General features: G+C 43.5%; 1 protein-coding gene across 11 annotated transcripts in view; it reads right to left on the bottom strand.

The window, feature by feature from the left end:
* The window catches only part of psd3l (pleckstrin and Sec7 domain containing 3, like), a 433,935-nt gene that overhangs the window by 9,849 nt on the left and 404,374 nt on the right, over positions 1–19,712 (bottom strand). For 10 of the 11 annotated variants that reach the window (XM_068045048.1, XM_068045062.1, XM_068045067.1 and 7 more), the window contains 3 exons: positions 17,957–18,114; positions 14,977–15,121; positions 7,992–8,135 (listed from right to left, as the gene is read on the bottom strand). In XM_068045048.1, coding sequence (XP_067901149.1) covers positions 7,992–8,135; positions 14,977–15,121; positions 17,957–18,114 — 447 coding nt within the window. Of the gene's footprint in view, positions 1–7,991; positions 8,136–14,976; positions 15,122–17,956; positions 18,115–19,712 lie in introns of those variants that run through there. The other variant, XR_010976222.1, reaches the window with a different exon arrangement.

Genomic DNA, 19,712 nt, shown 5'->3' with positions numbered 1-19,712 from the left:
CCCCGAACTATTCATCTAAAGAACATTAACTGGCCATAGACTCCTGCAAGGGTCCCAGCTTCCCTCACTTTACATAGATCAAGTAGGATGCTTAATTGTGGAAGCAAAGATGTAATAACTTGCAGTCAGATTATTCTTAATGGTCATTTGCTTAACAAACTAGAACAAAAACTAATCAAGGGACAGGAAAAGGTGAAATATCAGTTTCGAAGGGTGGGAGTACAAAATACTCCCTCTAAGAATCTTGAATTCTTTTTCTTGGGCCCATTTTTTGGCAGCCCTGCCTTTAAAACACATCCTATTTGTTTAGTGGGACCCAACCCTCTACCAGGCTGTCGGTCAACACTGCTGGGTGCTCCTGCTTTTAACAGTTTTACTTATAGTGTCAGAGATTCAGCACATCAGGGAAAGTGCTCAGTCATTCTTCTGAGTGGGTAACATATTTTCATGATGGAAGGGGAACTCTAGCTGATCAGAAAGGTCGCTGCATTACTCAAAATGTAGATTGAACATGTGAGAGCTTTATACTGACACCCTCCTCATTGACACAATGCTAGGCAAGAATACCATGATGTCACATGCGGCACAAATTCCTGATGTACACAGCCACTGCTACTCTCCACTCTTGGCCATTCATGTACTAGTCCAGACATTATGCATATTTGATTGTGAAGGTCCTCTTATCCAAAGTGTGTGTGTGTGTGTGGACACACACACAATAGCAGCAGTCACTAGCCTGTGATCAGGAGCACATGGTAAAGTTCCCCCATCTAGCCAACGGGCACTGAGGTTAATTGCAGTGTACCACTGCTACCATAGCTGAGAGGTACCAGCTCAAAGCCCAGAGTCGGAGACCGGAGACAGAGCAAGAGAGAGGAGCACATCTGGAGTGGAGGTTTAAAAAGCACACCAAAAGCCCAGAGTCGGAGACGGAGACAGAAACAAAACAGATGAACTGAGAGCGCAAATAGAAATAAATAAGTATGATCTGATAGTCATTACAGGCTGAAGGACGACATAGATTAGGACCTGAATATTGAAGGGTAAATGGCATTTAGGAAAGACAGGAAGCTAGGAAAAGCTGGAAGGGTACCTCTGTTAATTAATGATATTAACGCAATACAGAGGGATGACCTAAGTTCAGGAGACCAGGCTGTCGAAGCAGTTTGGGTAGAGATGAGAAATCATAACGGCAAGAAGTCACTTGTGGGAGTGGTGTACAGGTCACCTAACATTAACCATACTGTAGGACGGGGTATAAAGGAAGAAATCATGGCAGCTTGTCAGAAAGGTACAGTGATAATTATGGGGAATTTCAACCTACACATATAGACTGGAAAAATCAGATGGGAAGAGGTAGATAGAGGAGTACATAGAATGTTTTCGGGATAATTTCTTGGAACAATACATTCTGGAGCCAGCCAGAGAGCAGGCTATACTAGACCTAGTATTGTGCAACGAGATAAGATTAATTAATGACCTCATAGTTAAGGCATCCCTGGGTAGCAATGATCATAATATGCTTGAATTTTACATTCAGTTTGAGGGAGAGAATCGTGGGTCCAGGACTAGTATTTTAAACTTAAATAAGGACAATTATGAGGGCATGAAAGCAGAGCAAGCTAAAGTGGACTGGTAAATCAGGTCAAGGAACACGTCAATAGAGATGCAGTGGCAGACACTTAAGGGAATATTTCAGAATAATAGAGTATAGATACATTTCAACGAGAAAGAAAAATTCCAAGGGTGGGACCCGCCATCCATGGTTAACTAAAACAGTTAAAGATAGTATCAAACTGAAAGACAAAGCCTGTAATTGCGGAAAGATGGGAGGCAGATCAGAAGATTGGACAGAATATAAAAAACAGCAAAGAATGACAAAAAGACTGAAAAGGAAGATAAAATTAGAGTATGAGAGAAAGCTAGCTGGAAATATAAAGACAGATAATAAGAGTTGCTATAGATATTTAAAAAAGAAAAGTTAACAAAGTGAGTGTTGGTCCTATAGAAAGTGAGTCTGGGGAATTAATAATGGATAATAAGGAGATGGCAGATGAATTGAACAAATATTGGTCTTCACTATTGAGGATACAAGTAGGAAATGGAAGGGAGGGAGGAACTCAAGAAAATTACAATCACCAGGGAAGTGGTACTGAACAAACTGTTGGAGCTGCGGGCCGACAAGTCTGTGGGTCCCGATGGACTTCATCCTAGGGTGTTAAAAGAAGTGGCTAGTGAGATAGCTGATACGTTAATTTTAATTTTCCAAAATTCCCTAGATTCAGGGAAGGTTCCGTTAGATTGGAAAATAGCGAATGTAACTCCTTTATTCAAAAAGGGAGAGAGACAGAAAGCAGGAAACTACAGGCCAGTTAGCTTAACATCTGTCTGAGGGAAAATGTTAGAAGCTATTATTAAAGATGTTATAGCAGGGCATGTAGAAAAATTCAAGGTAATCAGGCAGAGTCAACATGGTTTTATGAAAGGGAAATCATGTCTAACCAATTTATTGGAGTTCTTTGAGGGAGTTACATGTGCTGTGGATAAAGAGGAACCGATGGATGTATTGTACTTAGATTTCCAGAAGGCATTTGATAAGGTGCCACATCAAAGGTTATTGCAGAAAATAAAAGCTCACGGGTATGGGGGGGGAGGGGGGGGGGTAACATATTGGCATGAATAGAAGATTGGCTAGCTAACAGGAAACAGAAAGTAGGCATAAATAGGTCATTTTCTGGTTGGCAAGATGTAACGAGTGGTGTGCCACAGAGATCTGTGCTGGGGCCTCAACTTTTTACAATTTAAATAAATAACTTAGATGAAGGGACCGAAGGTATGGTGGCTAAATTTGCTGATGACATAATGATAAGCAGGAAAGTAACTTGTGAAGACGACACAAGGGGGCTACAAAGGGATATAGATAGGTTAAGTGAGTGAGCAAAGACGTGGCAAATGGAGTATAATGTGGGAAAGTGGGAAATTGTCCACTTTGGCAGGAAGAATACAAAAGCATATTATCTAAATGGTGAGAGATTGCAGAGTTCTGAGATGCAGAGGGATCTGGGTGTCCTAGTGCATGAATTGCAAAAGGTTAGTATGCAGGTACAGCACGTAATCAGGAAAGCTAATAGAATGTTATCGTTTATCGCGAGGGGAATTGAATACAAAAGTAGCGAGTTTATGCTTCAGCTATACAGGGCATTGATGAGACTACATCTGGAGTACTGTGTACAGTATTGGTCTTCTTATTTAAGGAAGGATGTAAATGTGTTGGAGGCAGTACAGAGAAGGTTTACTAGACTAATACCTGGAATGGGCGGGTTGTCTTATGAGGAAAGATTGGACAGGCTAAGCTTGTATCCGCTGGAATTTAGAAGAGTAAGAGGCGACTTGACTGAAACATGCAAGATCCTGAGGGGTCTTCACAGGGTGGATGTGGAAAGGATGTTTCCCCTTGTGGGAGAATCTAGAACTAGGGGTCACTGTTTAAAAATAAGGGGTCACCCATTTAAGACAGAGATGAGGAGAAATTTTTTCTCTGAGGGTTGTGAGCCTTTGGAATTCTCTTCCTCAAAAGGCAGTGGAAGCAGAGTCTTTGAATATTTATAAGGCAGAGGTAGATAGATTCCTGATAAGCAAGGGGGTGGAAGGTTATCGGGGGTAGGTGGAGATGTGGAGTAATCAGTTCAGCCATGAACTTACTGAATGGCGGAGCAGGCGAGAAGGGCTGAGTGGCCTACTCCTGCTCCTAATTCGTATGCTCATTACAAACCAGGAACCTTTGTTTGATAAGGTTTTAATATTAAACCGGGTAGTATCTTTAACTAGCAACCAGCGGAAGAGCTCAAGGTCAGGACTTTACTCAGAGTTGCTCCTGGTCAACTGCCGTAACTTTGTCAGAAGTGCGGGGGATACTCCCAGGCCAAATGTCAAATTAACAGGGTGTCTCACCACACAGCCTGGTCTAGGAATGTTGGCACATCCAGTCTGCACAGGGCTCTGCCTCTTTCCCTTCAGAATTTCAGCTATCAGCATGATGTTACAGTTAGGAATTTGTTCTTTGGTATGAAAGTGGAAATTTTCCTCAAGAAAGTACACAGTTAAGATTCAGAGTCAGTGTGCAACCACTTTGCACACGAGCTTTCAGTACTGCAATCTCACAAAGGTAAACTGGCTGAATTCAAAGCTATTCTCATCAATGGCACCAATGCAAGTCCAGAGGAGTCACCCTCCCTCCCTGGATGGGCTATAAATGCAGGCCCAGCCCTCCATCAACACTGCTCAAGAATTAGCTGCTAGGATGTATCGTCAGAGGCAAGTAGGCCCCAGGTTTTTCCTGTCCCACCATACCAAAATGTCTGCCCTCAAATCTGTTATATTTCCTTAAAGGTTTGAAAGAGATTAGCAGATTAAGAGAACTAGGTTGGCCAGCCTATATTCTACTACTCCATGTTCTCTTGACTGCATTCATTTTCCTCATAACTTCCACCAACGTATCTGTTTGAAAGTGGATGGTGGGGAGGAAAATTCAGGTCCTTCAATGGAAGGAAGTAGGGTTGCCACCTTAAAAGGGAATGGATTTTGTGGACCGATTGTTAACTCCATTCCTGCAGGAGGTGTGAACACCTTTTGGGCAGATAAACAATACTTTTTTTTGTTGAGAGCATTTAGATTCATTGCTAATGTAGTAAATATTCTACAGAAATCATATTAGTGCAAATTGAAGGCAGCATTCATTTAAGTCTCTGAATATTTCAATGCATTCCCTGCCCATCACCCCTCAAAAATATTCAAACCTTAATATTGCGATAGCTCACACTAACACTGAATTTCTAACAATATTACAGCTTACTTTACGGTTCTGTTATGTTTTATAATTTTGCCATTAAAAGCACATTGGAAATCTACATGTCTGACATTGGCAGTTGCACCTTATTGAAAACAATTTCTCTGAATATAACATCCCCCATGTAAAGTTATTCAGGTGTAACGAGAAATAGAATAGAGCAACCTGGATTGGCATCTTGAACAACAATTCAGTGCTCGAACAGACATTCTAATCTAATATCACCAATTCGCTTAATAATCTGCATTGTTCCTTAAACCAGAAATGGGGAAGGAGAACAGCTTAGACCCAATTCCCAATGGACAAGAGAGAAATTTCAGGACAACATTAACAGCATCTAACAGAGCAAAAACCTTAACTATATGTGTTCAAACAGAATGTTTGGGTTAGTTTGTCTCCTGAAATTCTACACTACAAACTCATGTTCTACGTTGGTTCTGGACTCTAAAGAATCCATTAAAACTGCATAGATAGACCAATTCCCACAGGAAACAGGTGTACATTATTTGACCCAAGATAAACAAGGAATAATGATAAAATACCAGCAAAGACATCCATATAATCTGGGGAACAAGAGAGGTGGGGAACTATTATATCATCTTCTGGAATATGTAAAACAAAACTGATGGTTAAAGAATAGATAGATTGTTTCCAGCAGGACCCAGAAAGAAAGTCATAGCTTCACTCCCTTGGTCTCCTCCTCCATTTCCCTTCCATGAAATGTTCTTGACATGTCCTTCCTACATGCCGGCAAGTCTTCCTTCAGCACCTTGCCGCCTAAATGTCTCGTTTCGGGTGGGCCACTGGCTGACGGCATGCGGAGGAGGCCCAGGTCTTAAAATACCCCACAGCTGAAACCTGGGCTTGTGAGCGCAGTTTACACTCCCACTGCTCCCTCCCTCCCAAAACTCGCTGGGAGGTAAAATTAATCCTAAAGTAATAGTCTCACTGCTTCCAGTCCACTTACCACAATAAGATCAGAGCTATGGAAAGTGGACTCTGGCTGTATGAAGTAACATCAGAACATTAGGGCAGAGTGAAAGGACTAAGTGAAGAACCACAACTGTTAAAGGGAAAAGTAATTTGTGGAGATGCAGGGACTAGTCTTACAGTAGGGTGAAACATCCTATGATTAAATATCAATCATTCCTAAGATGATACATTTCTATTTTCTGAAGAGCTTGCAGGCACCTTATAGCCACTTAATTTGTAAGTAATAGGAAGGTTGTTGGCCCCCATTAACTGAAAATGCAGCCAAAATTCAGACAAGTCAAAGAAGTGTGTCCTTTCTGGCTAGAAGGCACAGAAGATATGACCATCCAGTAACTGCCGCTTGAAAGGCAATATGTTAAAGTTGAGTGAGGGTTGGATTGGCTCAGCTGACAGGGCAGGTTACCAACACTCAATGCTTTGCTCACATACCTGTATTGGTAACTTGAATGCAGTACCAGAAGGTTTCTGGTATCTGTGCATTGTATTTCATCATGACAAATCTCTTCTGCTTTGTACTTTTGAGGGTCTCAGACAGGTAGAGAGTGAAATTCCCTTACAATTATAGACTAGGAAGGAGGTGGTCTCGATGACGTACGAGGTGTTCTCATGTAATTATCTAACAATGGGAACTGTAGTAGGGAGGTATACAAAATGAAATAGATAGGGTAAAGACTGAGTATTCCTTTAAACTAGGCCAGGATATCAGAGGAAGTGGACTTGACCTTAATTGAGTGAAACTCACATTTAAGTAAATGTTTGGAAGAACTTTATGCCAAGAGTGATAAGTGTTTGAAACAATTTTGCACAGCAGAAGCATTGGAGACATTCAGGAAAAGACAAAATGTTGTAACTGAGGGAGCTCAGCTGTTCAAGCAATGAGTTACACAGCATTGATAGTACCTACACCATCTCTCACAGTGCTGCTCATTGGGAAGTATAGTGCTCAGGTGAAAAGGGGTTAGAGAGCAGGAGGGGTGGTGGAGAGGTGTTAATTAGATCAGGGTGTGCAGATGGAATTCAGTTCCTATTTTAAAGTCAGAATGATTCCATTCTTATTTTCATACTTTCACTCAAAGTTCTTATATCCACATTTAGAACGGTCCACTGCCTACGTGAACTTGTCACGTTGTAATTGCACACTCCCTTCAGTAGTAGCACTGCAGTGCCTCCTCTGGGTGAGAATGTAATAACAGTGTGACAAGTTTACGTAGGCGGAATGGGAAGGGAGTTATCAGGAAGCATGCATTGAGGTAAGATTTTTAAATGTATTATCAATGGACAGCTTCTCATGACTAAGCACCTTCGTGAGAAGAGTGAAAACAATTGGAAGGGAAGAAGCGGATTGTGAACTGGTATCAATGGCAATATCACCCTCTCAGAAAAGAGATGTATACGGTTTATTTAACTCAGTTTTTTTTGGGAAGTGTAAGAGACACCTCCATAGAAAGTAGCTGAACAAGGTGGCAATAGTACTTGGCTAGTATGGCAATCCGCTTCAAGGACAAAAATATGATCTTTGAACATCTTATCCATTCAAAGTCACACATTGCATCAAAACCAGGACCAGCAAACTGGCAAAATAAATGGTGGCTGTTCTCATGTAATTATCTAACAACAGGAAGCAGTGCTCATATTACTGAGAACAAGTCAATATTTACAAAATGCATACAAATTGGCTGCTTGAAGAGAAATGCTGAAGCTTAATTTCAATAATAACTTGCATTTATATGGCACCTTTAATATAGTAAAGATGTTCCAAGGCATAGAAGCATCAAACAAAATTTGACATCGAGCTACATAAGGAGCTATTAGGACAGGTGACCAAAAGCTTGGTCAAAGAGATAGGCTCTAAGGAACGGCGTAAAGGAGCCTAGAGGCGGAGACAGTTGGGGAAGGAATTCCACAGCTCAGGGCCTAGATGCTGAAGGCATGGCTGCCAATGGTGGAGTGATGACAATTACTAAGTTGCATTGCTGAGGATTTCTGGTGGCAGTACAATGACCAACATAACATTGTATAAACACAGCCTATACTGTAGTGCACTGCCACACAACTATAGGTGCTCCCTTTCTAATTTGCCTCTGCTGTTTCTAACTCAATCGTATATAGTTATTGTGGAGAGGTGAGTATACAAAGCTTTCCCAAACTCTACCTCAAACTCCAGGTAGTGCTCCTTCAGTCTGTATTCATCAATCTCCTTAGCTTTGACCTTCTTGTCAGGTGGGTAGGAACGGTGCTCGGTGAGTTCAGTGGAAATCTGTTTCAGCTTGGCATCGTGCGATTTCAACTGATCTTCCTGAAACAAGAGTGGTTTAAAATATATTAATAAAGCAAATTAAAACAAAAACAGGTACAAAGTTTGTAGCTACAGCAGTTTTTTTTTAAAAAATGGCTTCTCCACAACGGGAGAAAAAAATCACACAGTGTTTGACGAAATTAAACACTGAGACGATCGATATAACCTTGGCAGAATCCTCTCATTTCTTTACCTGCAGTACTGTATCCTACTAAAGTGATACAGAATCACACACGTTGAGGTGCCTTCAGTTCCGGGCTCAGTACCAATGCAGACTTCTTTGGGGTTTTAAGTGATAAAAACTTTGAAACAGGATTTTCTTAATGGTTGGGGTAGTGAGATCACATTCCATTCATTACCTAGAGAAAAGTGATTTTCTTTTGGCTGGGCGGAAACTGTGGTGTAGATGACAAAGCTAACAGTTAACGTGAAGGGGAGAAAATTGCAGGGCTATTGGGCAAAAGCAGGGCAATAATTGGATAACTCTTTTAAAGAACTGATGGGCACAATGGGTCGAATGGCAACCTTCTGTACTGTACGATCCTATGGAAAGAATCAAAGTGAATTTAAAATGACAGCTTGATATTTTAGGGACTTGGCTCCTTACTTGCACTGACGTCCTGCATTTAAACCTAACTTCTTGCAGGAAGTTTCACAATTTAACTGATTCTCGATAAGACACTGTTATGTGTTCTAGTGGTGCTGGTTAACCAAGTGTCTATTTGATGTATTACAAAGTCCCGCAGGTGGCTTTGGCCTAAGGGCGCACACTTACCGCCACTTCTTGATTCTGGTTCCACTTCCTGCGCACTGCATTCTGGACACCAGACAGCAGGTGTGCTTTTCCGTGCAGTCATGTATTTTTCTACTCACGGACCCCTGTCCTCACACCCCTATCATTTGCGCTTCCAAAATGTAAAATAAAAATTCTTGTTATCCTCACTACACGACACCAGTGAGCCATAAACAGGCACTGCAGTGGGCTAGGATAAGGCATGAATTAATAAATGTCAGTATAAAAATAGCACATGGGAAGGCAGGGCCAATATTTTACTGCGGAGACAGAGGTTTTATTATTAGATCAGTTCCATTATCTTTCAGGTGCAGCTGGTAGCATCACGGCAGCATTTGTAATTTGTAATGCAATGCTGGAAAAATTCTCACATTACTACGTCAAGACATGTTTCTATGGCAATGCCGTATGTTGAAGGCATGGAGGCAGGTAGGAAACAGACAGCAACTCAACTGGTATCAACACTTAATATAGCAGGATAGCTCAACATGCCAACATGACTGTCACGAATGGGATTGGAAGTAGTAGTAAAGGAAAATACTGGGCTTGGATCGAGTTCCATGTATATCATTTGCTCTTCTGATTCCAACAGCACACCACCTGTTTCCCAAAAAGGAGGGTTGGTACAAGAAGGAAAGAGAGGAAAACAGAAACCTAAACATTAAAGCTTCGAAACTATTGTTGATAGGGTACTGTAGCATAGTGGTTCTGTTACTGGACTTGTAAACCAGAGGAGGGGAACCCAGTTCTGATGAAAGGTCACAGACCTGAAACACTATCTCTGTTTCTCTTTCCACAGATGCTGCCAGACTTGCTGAATATTTCCAGCATTTTCTATTTTTATTATAGTAAACCAGAGGCTTGGACTAATGATCGGGAGACACGAGTTCAAATCCCATGGCAGCTGAGAATCTGAATTCAGTTAATTAAATAAATTTGGAATAAAAAAGCTAGCATCAGTAACGATGACCATGAAACTACTGGATTGTTGTAAAAACCCATCTGATTCACTATTGTCTTTTAGGGAAGGAAATCTGCCATCCTTACCCGGTTTGGTGTATAGGTGACTCCAGACCCACAGTAATGTGGTTGACTCTTAACTGCCCTCTGAATTGGCCTAGCAAGCCACTCAATTGTCAAGAAGGTGACATCAAGGGCAATTAGGGGTGAGCATTAAATGCTGGACTTGCCAGTGACACCCACATCCCATGAATAAAAAACCCTAGTAAATTCAATAAGGCATCCAGGAGAAACTTCTTTACTCAAAGATTGGTGAGAATGTGGAACTTGCTACAGCATGTGGAGTGGTTGAGGCAAATAGCATTCAAGGGGAAGCTAGATAAGTACAGGAGGGAGAAAGGAACAGAAAGATATGCTGATAGGGTTATATAAAGTAGAGTGGGAGAGGCTCACGAGGCATAAACATTGGCAAGGACTGGCTGGGCCAAATGGCCTGTTTCTGTGCTGTACATTCTATATAATGTTTGCAAGTGAATACTTAATGCATTTGTGTGGCATTCTTTTGTCCACTATCTTTGAGCTATTAAAACAGAACACAAAGCAATGTCACACAATGTGTTAGGCTTTTAGTGCTCAGATTGCCAATGGTAATTCCCATTTTAAGAACGCTGGGTGACAGCGAGCGACAACAACTTTTCAGCTCTGGGTTTGAACTCATCACAGTCATCTGGAATCAATGCATCTTCTCTTTGGTGCAATAGTTCCAGTTTGCGCAGGCCCCAACACAATGACCAGCGGACACAGATTCACGGCATTAAATGCTGGTAATTTCCTCACCCGCCAGAACTTCAGTGGAAGCTTGGCAGAAACCCCAAGATACGTTTTATCCAAGTCACAGGATATAGGGTTCACGCACTCAGGCAGTAACAACTTGCAATTATATAGTACTTTTAACATTGTAAAACATCCCAAGGCGCATGATCAAACAAAGCTTGCCACCTAGCCACTGCAGGAGTTATTCCAAATGACCAAAAGCTTCATCAAAAAGGTTTTAAGGAATGTCTTAAAGGAGGAGAAAGAAGCAGAGAGCAGGGGAGGTCTAGGGATGGAATTTCAAAGTTTGTGGAGGTACGAGATACCAGAATTGGAAAAGTGCACAGATCCGAAAGTTTTGTAGAGCTAGAGATTACAGAGAAGAATGAGAATTTTAAAATCATGGCATTGCTGGACCTGGACCGAATGTAGTTCACCAGCAGGCACAGGCTGATGGGTGGATTGGACTTTGTGCGAGTTTTTTTTCTTTGTTCTTGGGATGTGGACGTTGCCGGCAAGGACAGTATTTATTGCCCATTGCTACTTGCCCTCGGGCAGATGGTAGTGAGCCACCTTTTGGAGCTGTTGCATTCCAGTGCTGTTTGGGAGAGTGTTCCAGGATTTTAACTTAGTGACAGTGAAGGAATAGTAATATAGTTCTAAGTCAAGTTGGTGTGTGATTTGGAGGGTAGCATTCTCAGCATCCGCCTACTGCTTTTGTACTTCTAGGGGTAGAGGTCTCAGGTTTGGAAGGTGCTGTTGAAGAGGCCTTGGTGAGTTGCTGCAGCGCATCTTGTAGATGGTACACACTGGAACTACTGTGCGCCGATGGTGGAGGGAGTGAATGTTTAAGATGGTGAATGGGGTGCCAATCAAGCGGGATGCTTTATCCTGGAGTTAGGGTACATGTAACAGAGTTTTGAATGAACTCAAGTTTATGGAGGGTGAAAGATGAGAGGCAGGACAGGAGAGCATTGGAACAGGCAAGTCTAGAAAGGCATGGATGAGGGTTTCAGCAGCCGAGGAGCTACAGTGGAGATAGGCAATGTCACAGAGGTGAAAGTAGGCAGTCTAGGTGATAGAGTGAATATGCAATTGGAAGCTCATCTCAGGCTTAAATATAACACCATGTGAGTAGGACTCACCTACGGAGGGGTGTGAGGCACTGAACGGGAGGAGAAATTGAGAGTAAACCATAAACTGTAAGGCATCCTCCTTTTGGGTTCCTTCAACTCATACATATTGCTCAGCTGGCAGTGCAAGTGGTCTGTATTCAGATGCCTGGGAAAGTACATTGAAATCGGTCACCGGAACATCTATAGGTGTGACTCAGTGCCACTGAACTACTGATTTTCCCACCCAGCTCTCTTGTTGGGAAGCAGTCAGCAATTACCACTTATTTTTCATTTGTTCCTGGGATGTGGGCATCGCTGGCTAGGCCAGCATTTATTGCCCATCCCTAATTCCCCTGAGAAGGTGGTGGTGGGCTGCCTTCTTGAACCGCTGCAGTCCATCTGGGGTAGGTATACCCACAGAGCTGGTAGGAAGGGAGGTCCAGGATTTTAACCCAGCTACAGTGAAGGAACTGCGATATAGTTCCAAGTCAGGATGGTGTGTGGCTTGGAGGGGAACTTGCAGGTGGTGGTGTGCCCATGCATCTGCTGCCCTTGTCCTTCGAGGTGGTAGAGGTCGCAGGTTTGGAAGGTGCTGTCTAAGGAGCCGTGGTGTGTTGCTGCAGTGCATCTTGTAGATGGTACACACTGCTGCCACTGTGCATCGGTGGTGGAGGGAGTGAATGTTTGTGGATGGGGTGCCAATCAAGCGGGCTGCTTTGTCCTGGATGATGTCGAGCTTCCTGAGTGTTGTTGGAGCTGCACCCATCCAGGCAAGTGGAGTGTATTCCATCATTCCTAACTTGTGCCTTGTAGATGGTGGACAGGCTTTGGGGAGTCAGGTGGTGAGTTACTCACCGCAGGATTCCTAGCCTCTGACCTGCTCTTGCAGCCACGGTATTTATATGACTACTCCAGTTCAATTTCTGGTCAACAGTAACCCCCAGGATGTTGATAGTGGGGGATTCAGCGATCGTAACACCACTGAATGTCGAGGGGAGATGGTTAGATTCTCTCTTGTTGGAAATGGTCATTGCCTGGCACTTGTGTGGCGCAAATGTTATTTGCCACTTATCAACCCAAGCCTGGATATTGTCCAGGTCTTGCTGCATATCTACATGGACTGCTTCAGTATCTGAGGAGTCGCGAATGGTGCTGAACATTGTGCAATCATCAGCGAACATCCCCACTTCTGACCTTATGATTGAAGGAAGGTCATTGATGAAGCAGCTGAAGATGGTCTAGGATACTACCATGAGGAACTCCTGCAGTGATGTCCTGGAGCTGAGATGATTGACCTCCAACAACCACAACCATCTTCCTTTACGCTAGGTACGACTCCAACCTGTGGAGAGTTTTCCCCAATTCCCATCGATTCCAGTTTTGCTAGGGCTCATTGATGCCATACTCTGTCAAATGCTGCACTGATGTCAAGGGCAGTCACTCTCACCTCATCTCTTGAGTTCAGCTCTTTAGTCCATGTTTGAACCAAGGCTGTAATGAGGTCAGGAGCTGAGTGGCCCTGGCGTAACCCAAACTGAGTGTCAGTGAGCAGGTTATTGCTGAGCAAGTGTCGTTTGATAGCACTGTCGACACCTTCCATCACTTTACTGATGATTGCGAGTAGACAGACGGGGTGGTAATTGGCCGGGTTGGGCTTGTCCTGCTTTTTTGTGTACAGAACATACCTGGGCAATTTTCCACATTGCAGGGTAGATTCCAGTGTTGTAGCTGGACTGGAACAGCTTGGCTAGGGGCACAGCAAGTTCTGGAGCACAGGTCATTGTCAGGGCCCATAGCCTTTGCAGTATCCAGTGCCTTCAGTCGTTTCTTGATATCACACAGAGTGAATCGATTTGGCTGAAGACTGGCATCAGTGATGCTGGGGACTTCAGGAGGAGGCCGAGATAGATCATCTACTTGGCACTTCTGGCTGAAGACTGTTGCAAATGCTTCAGCTTTTTCTTTTGCACTGATGTGCTGGGCTCCCCCATCATTGAAGATGGGGATATTTGTGGAGCCTCCTCCTCCTGTTAGTTGTTTAATTGTCCACCACCATTCACGGCTGGATGTGGCAGGACTGCAGAGCTTAGATCTGATCCGTTGGTTATGGGATTGCTTAGCTCTGTCTATCACATGTTGCTTACGTTGTTTGGCTTGCAAGTAGTCCTCATTTTGAGGTATGCCTGGTGCTGCTCCTGGCATGCCCTCCTGCACTCTTCATCTTCGTTGGGAAGGTTAAGCCCCAACCCTCTCAACCGGGGCAAATGTCGGCACAAGGCTGGACACTCCAACTCCTGCCACAGTGCAATCGAGCACCAATCCCCACCTTCATGTACAGTTTATTACAAAAAGCTGTAAGTGTAAAACAGGTGGTCAATCAGATCCTGGCAGTCACCCACCGGCCCAAGTGGATTACATTAAAATGGCCCTCTGAAGACTCTGCTGTGTCACTGATGCATTCACAACATCTGTAAGCAGCAGAAAATGTCTTAGAAACAAGTTGGATTGCAAGAGAATCTGGGTGGTCATATCGTTCACCAACCTCTCTCTAACCTTAAGCCTACACCCACCCATATAAGCACTACAGCTGATCCAAAGGACAATTTAATGCAGTCCGCATTGCCGCACAGTTAGGCTGGCACCAGAATGGAATGTTCCTAAATGGGGTCTCGGGAGCAAGTAAACTGTGTGATGTTATACCCAAATTAGCATCATGAAGATCCCAGATTTTGTTAAATTCTCTATGATGATCTCACATGGGGTGGGTGGGAGATGCCAAAGGGTAAAGATAGTTACCACTGGCCTGATCGCATTGAGGGTAAGTAGGACAGTAAAACTAATATATGACCCTTTTTGTTTCTGTTCTCTTAATGCATCCACGTTCGTGTCTGTTTTCATATATGGAGATGCAATCGCGGACATGACTTTGCTCTTCAAATCACTTTCCACTGGTAAACATGCTGTTGAAGACAGTCCCTCCATGTTTTTGCTTACTTGTGTGACATAGGAAGCGGTGACTGCGTTGTCCAGTTAGATATCCATGAAAACTTTGACCTTTCACCTTATCCATATGGGTTATTAATAGCAGAGCTCTCCGTGGAAGGACGGGGCAGGATCAAAGGCGGTTTTACAATGACGGGTGTATCCCTTGAACTCTTACCTGTGTCATCTTGGTGGTGGTTGCTGGCAAAAGCGGGCGGCTGAACCTCTTCTGTGAACCAATAGCAGCTGGAAATGGAGGGGCAGAAAACATGGCCGCCACTAGGTTCATTTTATTTATCCAGGATTCCATTTCTTCAGGGCTTCTGTAAATTAAAGAACACGCAAATATCTTTAGCAAAATAAAATGGCTACAGCGAGAGTGCATGATGGCAGAAAATGACTTGAACTTGACTACCAAACAACATGGTGGGATCCTTTTTAAATTTTCTGCCAGCTTCTCTCTCTCTCTCTCTCTCCTTCCCCACCAACTTGCTGGTTAATTATTTGGAACTTAACTGCTCTATGTTTTTTTCTCGGTGTAACAAATTAAGGGACACTTCAGAGTCATAATGACATAGAAGGAGGCCATTTGACCCATAAAGTCCATGCTGGCTCTGTGTAGAGCATTCCAGTCAGTCCCATTCCCCCGCTCTATTCCCGTAACCCTGCAGGTTTATTTTCCTCAAGTGTCCATCCAATTTCCTTTTGAAATCATTCACCGTCTCTGCTTCCACCACCTCGTAGGCAGCGAGTGGCAGATCATTTCCACTCGCTGAGTAAAAAGGTCCTTCCTCACATCTCCTTGCACCTGTTGCACAGAACCTTTGATCTGTGTCTCCTAGTCTCTGTACTATCAGCTGATGGGAACAGCTTTTCCTTGTCTATCTTATCTAAACCTGTCATAATCTTGCACACCTCTATCACATCACCCCTCAATCTCATTTGCTCCACAAGAACAACCCCAACTTCTCCAACCCCACCTTGTAACTAAAATCCCTCATCCCTGGAACCATTCTGGTAAATCTCCTCTGCTCCCTCTCAAGGGCCCTTACATCCTTTCTAAAGTGACTGAAACTGGACGCAATACTCTAATTGTGGCCTAACCAGAGCTTTATAAAGGTTCAGCATAACTTCCCTGCTTTTGTACTCAATACCACCATTAATGAAGCTCACAATCCCATATGCTTTGCTAACTACTCTCTCTACTTGGGAGTAATTACAAATCAATATAATAAAAGGGACTTTGGGATTAATTATTGCTCTTTAAGAATGGACACCCGGCAGTGATTACAAACGGTAATCTCGTTATACAATTGGTCAAAGTCGGCCTGGGCTAAGGAGGAAAGGAAATAAATCAGCCAGTGTTCCAGTTCCTGATCATTGTCCACAGAGTTGTAGAATGTTACAGCTCAACCTATTGGGCTGAATTTTGTTGAGCTCCATGGCTGGGGGGAGAGAGGGGGGGTGGGGGTGCAGAAGATCGTAGCGGCAGCAGCCCGCCACAGTCTGACACCGGGATTGCCGGGCCCGATCTTCCCAGTGGCAGCGATGCTCCGTGGCGGAACCCCCCGCCACTTGGCGACAGGACCCAACTTTAAATATTTAAATAAAGGAAATTAATACATTTAAATACCATTCACCCCAATCTTACCGGCTGTCCGGGATCTTCCGTGCGACGACCGGCACTCACGTACCTTCACTATCCCATCCAGGGAAAGTTGGCGCCACCGCGGTGGGGAAGGTGGAACTTAGGATTTTTACTGAAGTTGGTGGGGGGGGGGGGGGGGGAAACAGGGTCAACTCTGCACTTCTAGTGTGGGGGACGGAAGTGGTGACCTCTGCATTTTGTGCAGTTGTGGGGGGGAGAGGTCGAATCTTCAACGCAAGTGTTCTGGTGGGGGGAGAAACGGGGCGGCCATTTATTTCCTTTATATTGGGTGGGGGGGGGGGGGGGGGAAGACAGGCAGAAATTTATTTACAATGTAGTTGAGGGGGTGGGGTGGGGGGGCGTGGTAACGGGGCTCAACTGTGCCGGTCTGGCAGCCCTTTAAATATAGCACCAGTGCCTGTGGAATGGCAGCTGACACCATTTACTGCATCGCTGACGCCGCTCCTGCTATGTGAATGGGGGGGACCCGCCCTGCATGTTAAAATGAGCCGCCGCGCACTAGATCGTGGCAATGTGGCAGCGCGCAGCCTGTGCATGCAGGCCGCCATTTTTTTCGACTGCCGCAGGAGGAGAATAAAATTCAGCCCATTGAGTCTGGCTCTTAGATGGTCAATATTCTGATCTCTTCCATGTATCTGACTTTCCTGCAATTTATTGAGCTAAATTTCTTTTAAAAAATGCAATGGTTTCTGTCTCCACCACTCCCTGTGGCAGAATATTCCATGCTTCAACAAAATAATTTCTCCTATCCTCTCTCCTCACTCTGACAATTTTAAATTAATGACTGACCCTCCTCACCCAACATCCCAATCAAATGAAACATCTTTCCCTAATTCACTCTGACAAAACTATTCTTAATTTCAAAAACCTCCATTAAATCTCTTCTTAGCTTTCACTGCTTCAAATGTAACTAATTTCAGTAGCTTAAGCCTCTCTATGTAACCAAAGTTTCCCATTGCTGCCATTCTCCTGGACATCTTCAGGACAGACGTCCTGGGCGGACAGTGAATGGAGGGCAAATTGGGCTCAATCATGATAACCTTCACGGTTGACTGTAAGCATCCACATGAAGAAGTCACTGAGCTAAGGTAGAGAGGGTGGTTAGGAACGGAGATACCAACTCCCTGGAAAACAGGAGAGAACATTTAAGGGGAGGCGGGGGGAAAAATGGCGAGGGAAAATGAAAGTTTCAGTGAAACTCTTCTGAAGGAAGATGGTAATCATAACAAAAAGGTAACTATTTCATTTCAGTTTCTAACAAGCAGGTGATGTGATGTGACCTCACCTCTACACACACATCACATGCACATAGACCCAAAACACACATGTGCGCATAATCTTTCAAAGTAAAGGTACCTCGTGTCACAAAACTAAGATTCAAACCATTAATATTTTTCTAACTAGTGTCTCTCTCTCTCTCTCTCCCTCCAAGCACCCCACACACCCCCACCCCACTTGCCCCCCACAATAATTCACAAAGAACACGTACTGTGCTTGAAAGAGAAAGACTCTCCAGTCGGCAGTTTTCAGCTTTAGAACATTGGGTTTCTTCTCGTACTCGGTAGCTCTTATTGCCAGTGCATGGTGTATACTGACTGCATTTTTTAAATCCTCTTCAGACAGATTTTTCTCTGGCTTATATTCATCCTTTGGAGGAAACATGAAATTTGGTGAAGTCACTGAGTGTCATTTATATCTGTCAATTTTCCCATCAATTGGGGAATGTAGGGTGGGGGTGGGGCAGGGGGGGGTCAGCCTGAGGATGCAACAAGTGTCTTAATTTAACTGGGCCACTATCCAGACCTGCTACTAGACCATTCATTTCCCAATGGTCTTACAGCACTGTGAATTTCAATCATGTATTTCTTTGGATCACAAGCCGTGTTGCAATAGATATCGGCTATGCAGACTTCGGATAGGGTTTAACCTGCAGTCACTGCATAAGCCCCTAACGTACTAATTTGGCAGCGGGTTCCTGCTCGCTTGTGAGCAAAAACACTTCTTAATGTAATAATACAGAACTATAATGACCAGGGAGGTTCCAATTGGATCCCAGTCTGTGTTGAATTCAGTGGTCTTAGCTGGTGTTGCATCTATTGCCCTTGATATCCTTGTGGGAGGAAGACAGGGAGCGGGGGGTCAGGATAAAATCAGCCAGGGTCTCTGCTGCAAGTCATTTCCAGTGAAACCATGCATATTTGGATGAGGGGAGCATGAGACTTGGCTGTGATACCCTCCATGGTCAAACAGCTTGCTGATGAACATCATCCGAGTGCACCCATGAATAATAGCCACTTGTGTGAGATACCAGGCAGCTGCTATAATAGACAGACCCAAGTGAGCTTGTGCCTTCAGCAAAGGGGAAAATACCATTTGGGGAGGAGGAGAAGAAAAAAATTGATCCTCGGCAGAAAGATCAGGGTCTTTGCAAAGAAGTTATTGACACAATGATGCAATATGCAACTCACTATAGCTTATCTCTGCAAAAAGAGGATAGTGAACTTGGACATTTGACAGGCTCAACCTAGAGAACTACATAGAATTTACAAAACAGGCCATTCGGCCCAACCAGTCTATGTTGCCATTTATCTGCCACATGAGCATTTACCCACCCCGTTTCCATATCTCTTCATCCCCTTTTCCTTCATCGCCCATGCAATCTAATCTCGGATATTGATGTAATTTATGCCTCAGCCACTAAACCTGCCAGCCTCAGAACCATCTGTATGAAGGGGTTTCTCCTACACAGTTCCTAGTGCCTTACATTTAATCTTGCATTATGGATCTTTATTCTAGACCCTCTCAATCACTGAAAACCTACATACCCAATTTTATTCTATTCTTAATTTTAAACACTTCTATCATACTGCTTTGTAATCTGCATGGTTCTAACAAATAAGCCCCAATGTTTCAAATCCTTCTTCAGAGTTGTATTTCTGTAAACCAGCAACATTCTAAGGAATCAACATAGTATTCTCTCAATATCCTAGGCATGCACATAGAACCCTGATCTATTCAGGTTTTATATAGGTTCATCATTACCTCTTGAGTTTTTACATTCTACGCCTCTATTAATAAAACCTAGAATAGCTTTTTTAAAAAAATCAACCTGAGGTTTTCCATTTCATGCCATGAACCTGCATCCTCAAATACCTTTGCTCTTCCAAAGAGAATATAATTACTCCAGTTATTTTTAATCAATTTTTTCAATCAAAAAATATTTATTGATATTAAATTCTACCTGA

Source organism: Heterodontus francisci, chromosome 1 (genome assembly GCF_036365525.1).
Source record: "Heterodontus francisci isolate sHetFra1 chromosome 1, sHetFra1.hap1, whole genome shotgun sequence".
Lineage (NCBI taxonomy): Eukaryota > Metazoa > Chordata > Chondrichthyes > Heterodontiformes > Heterodontidae > Heterodontus > Heterodontus francisci.
Note: the sequence above shows the minus strand (reverse complement) of the source record. Positions and strands in the feature narration are given on the sequence as shown.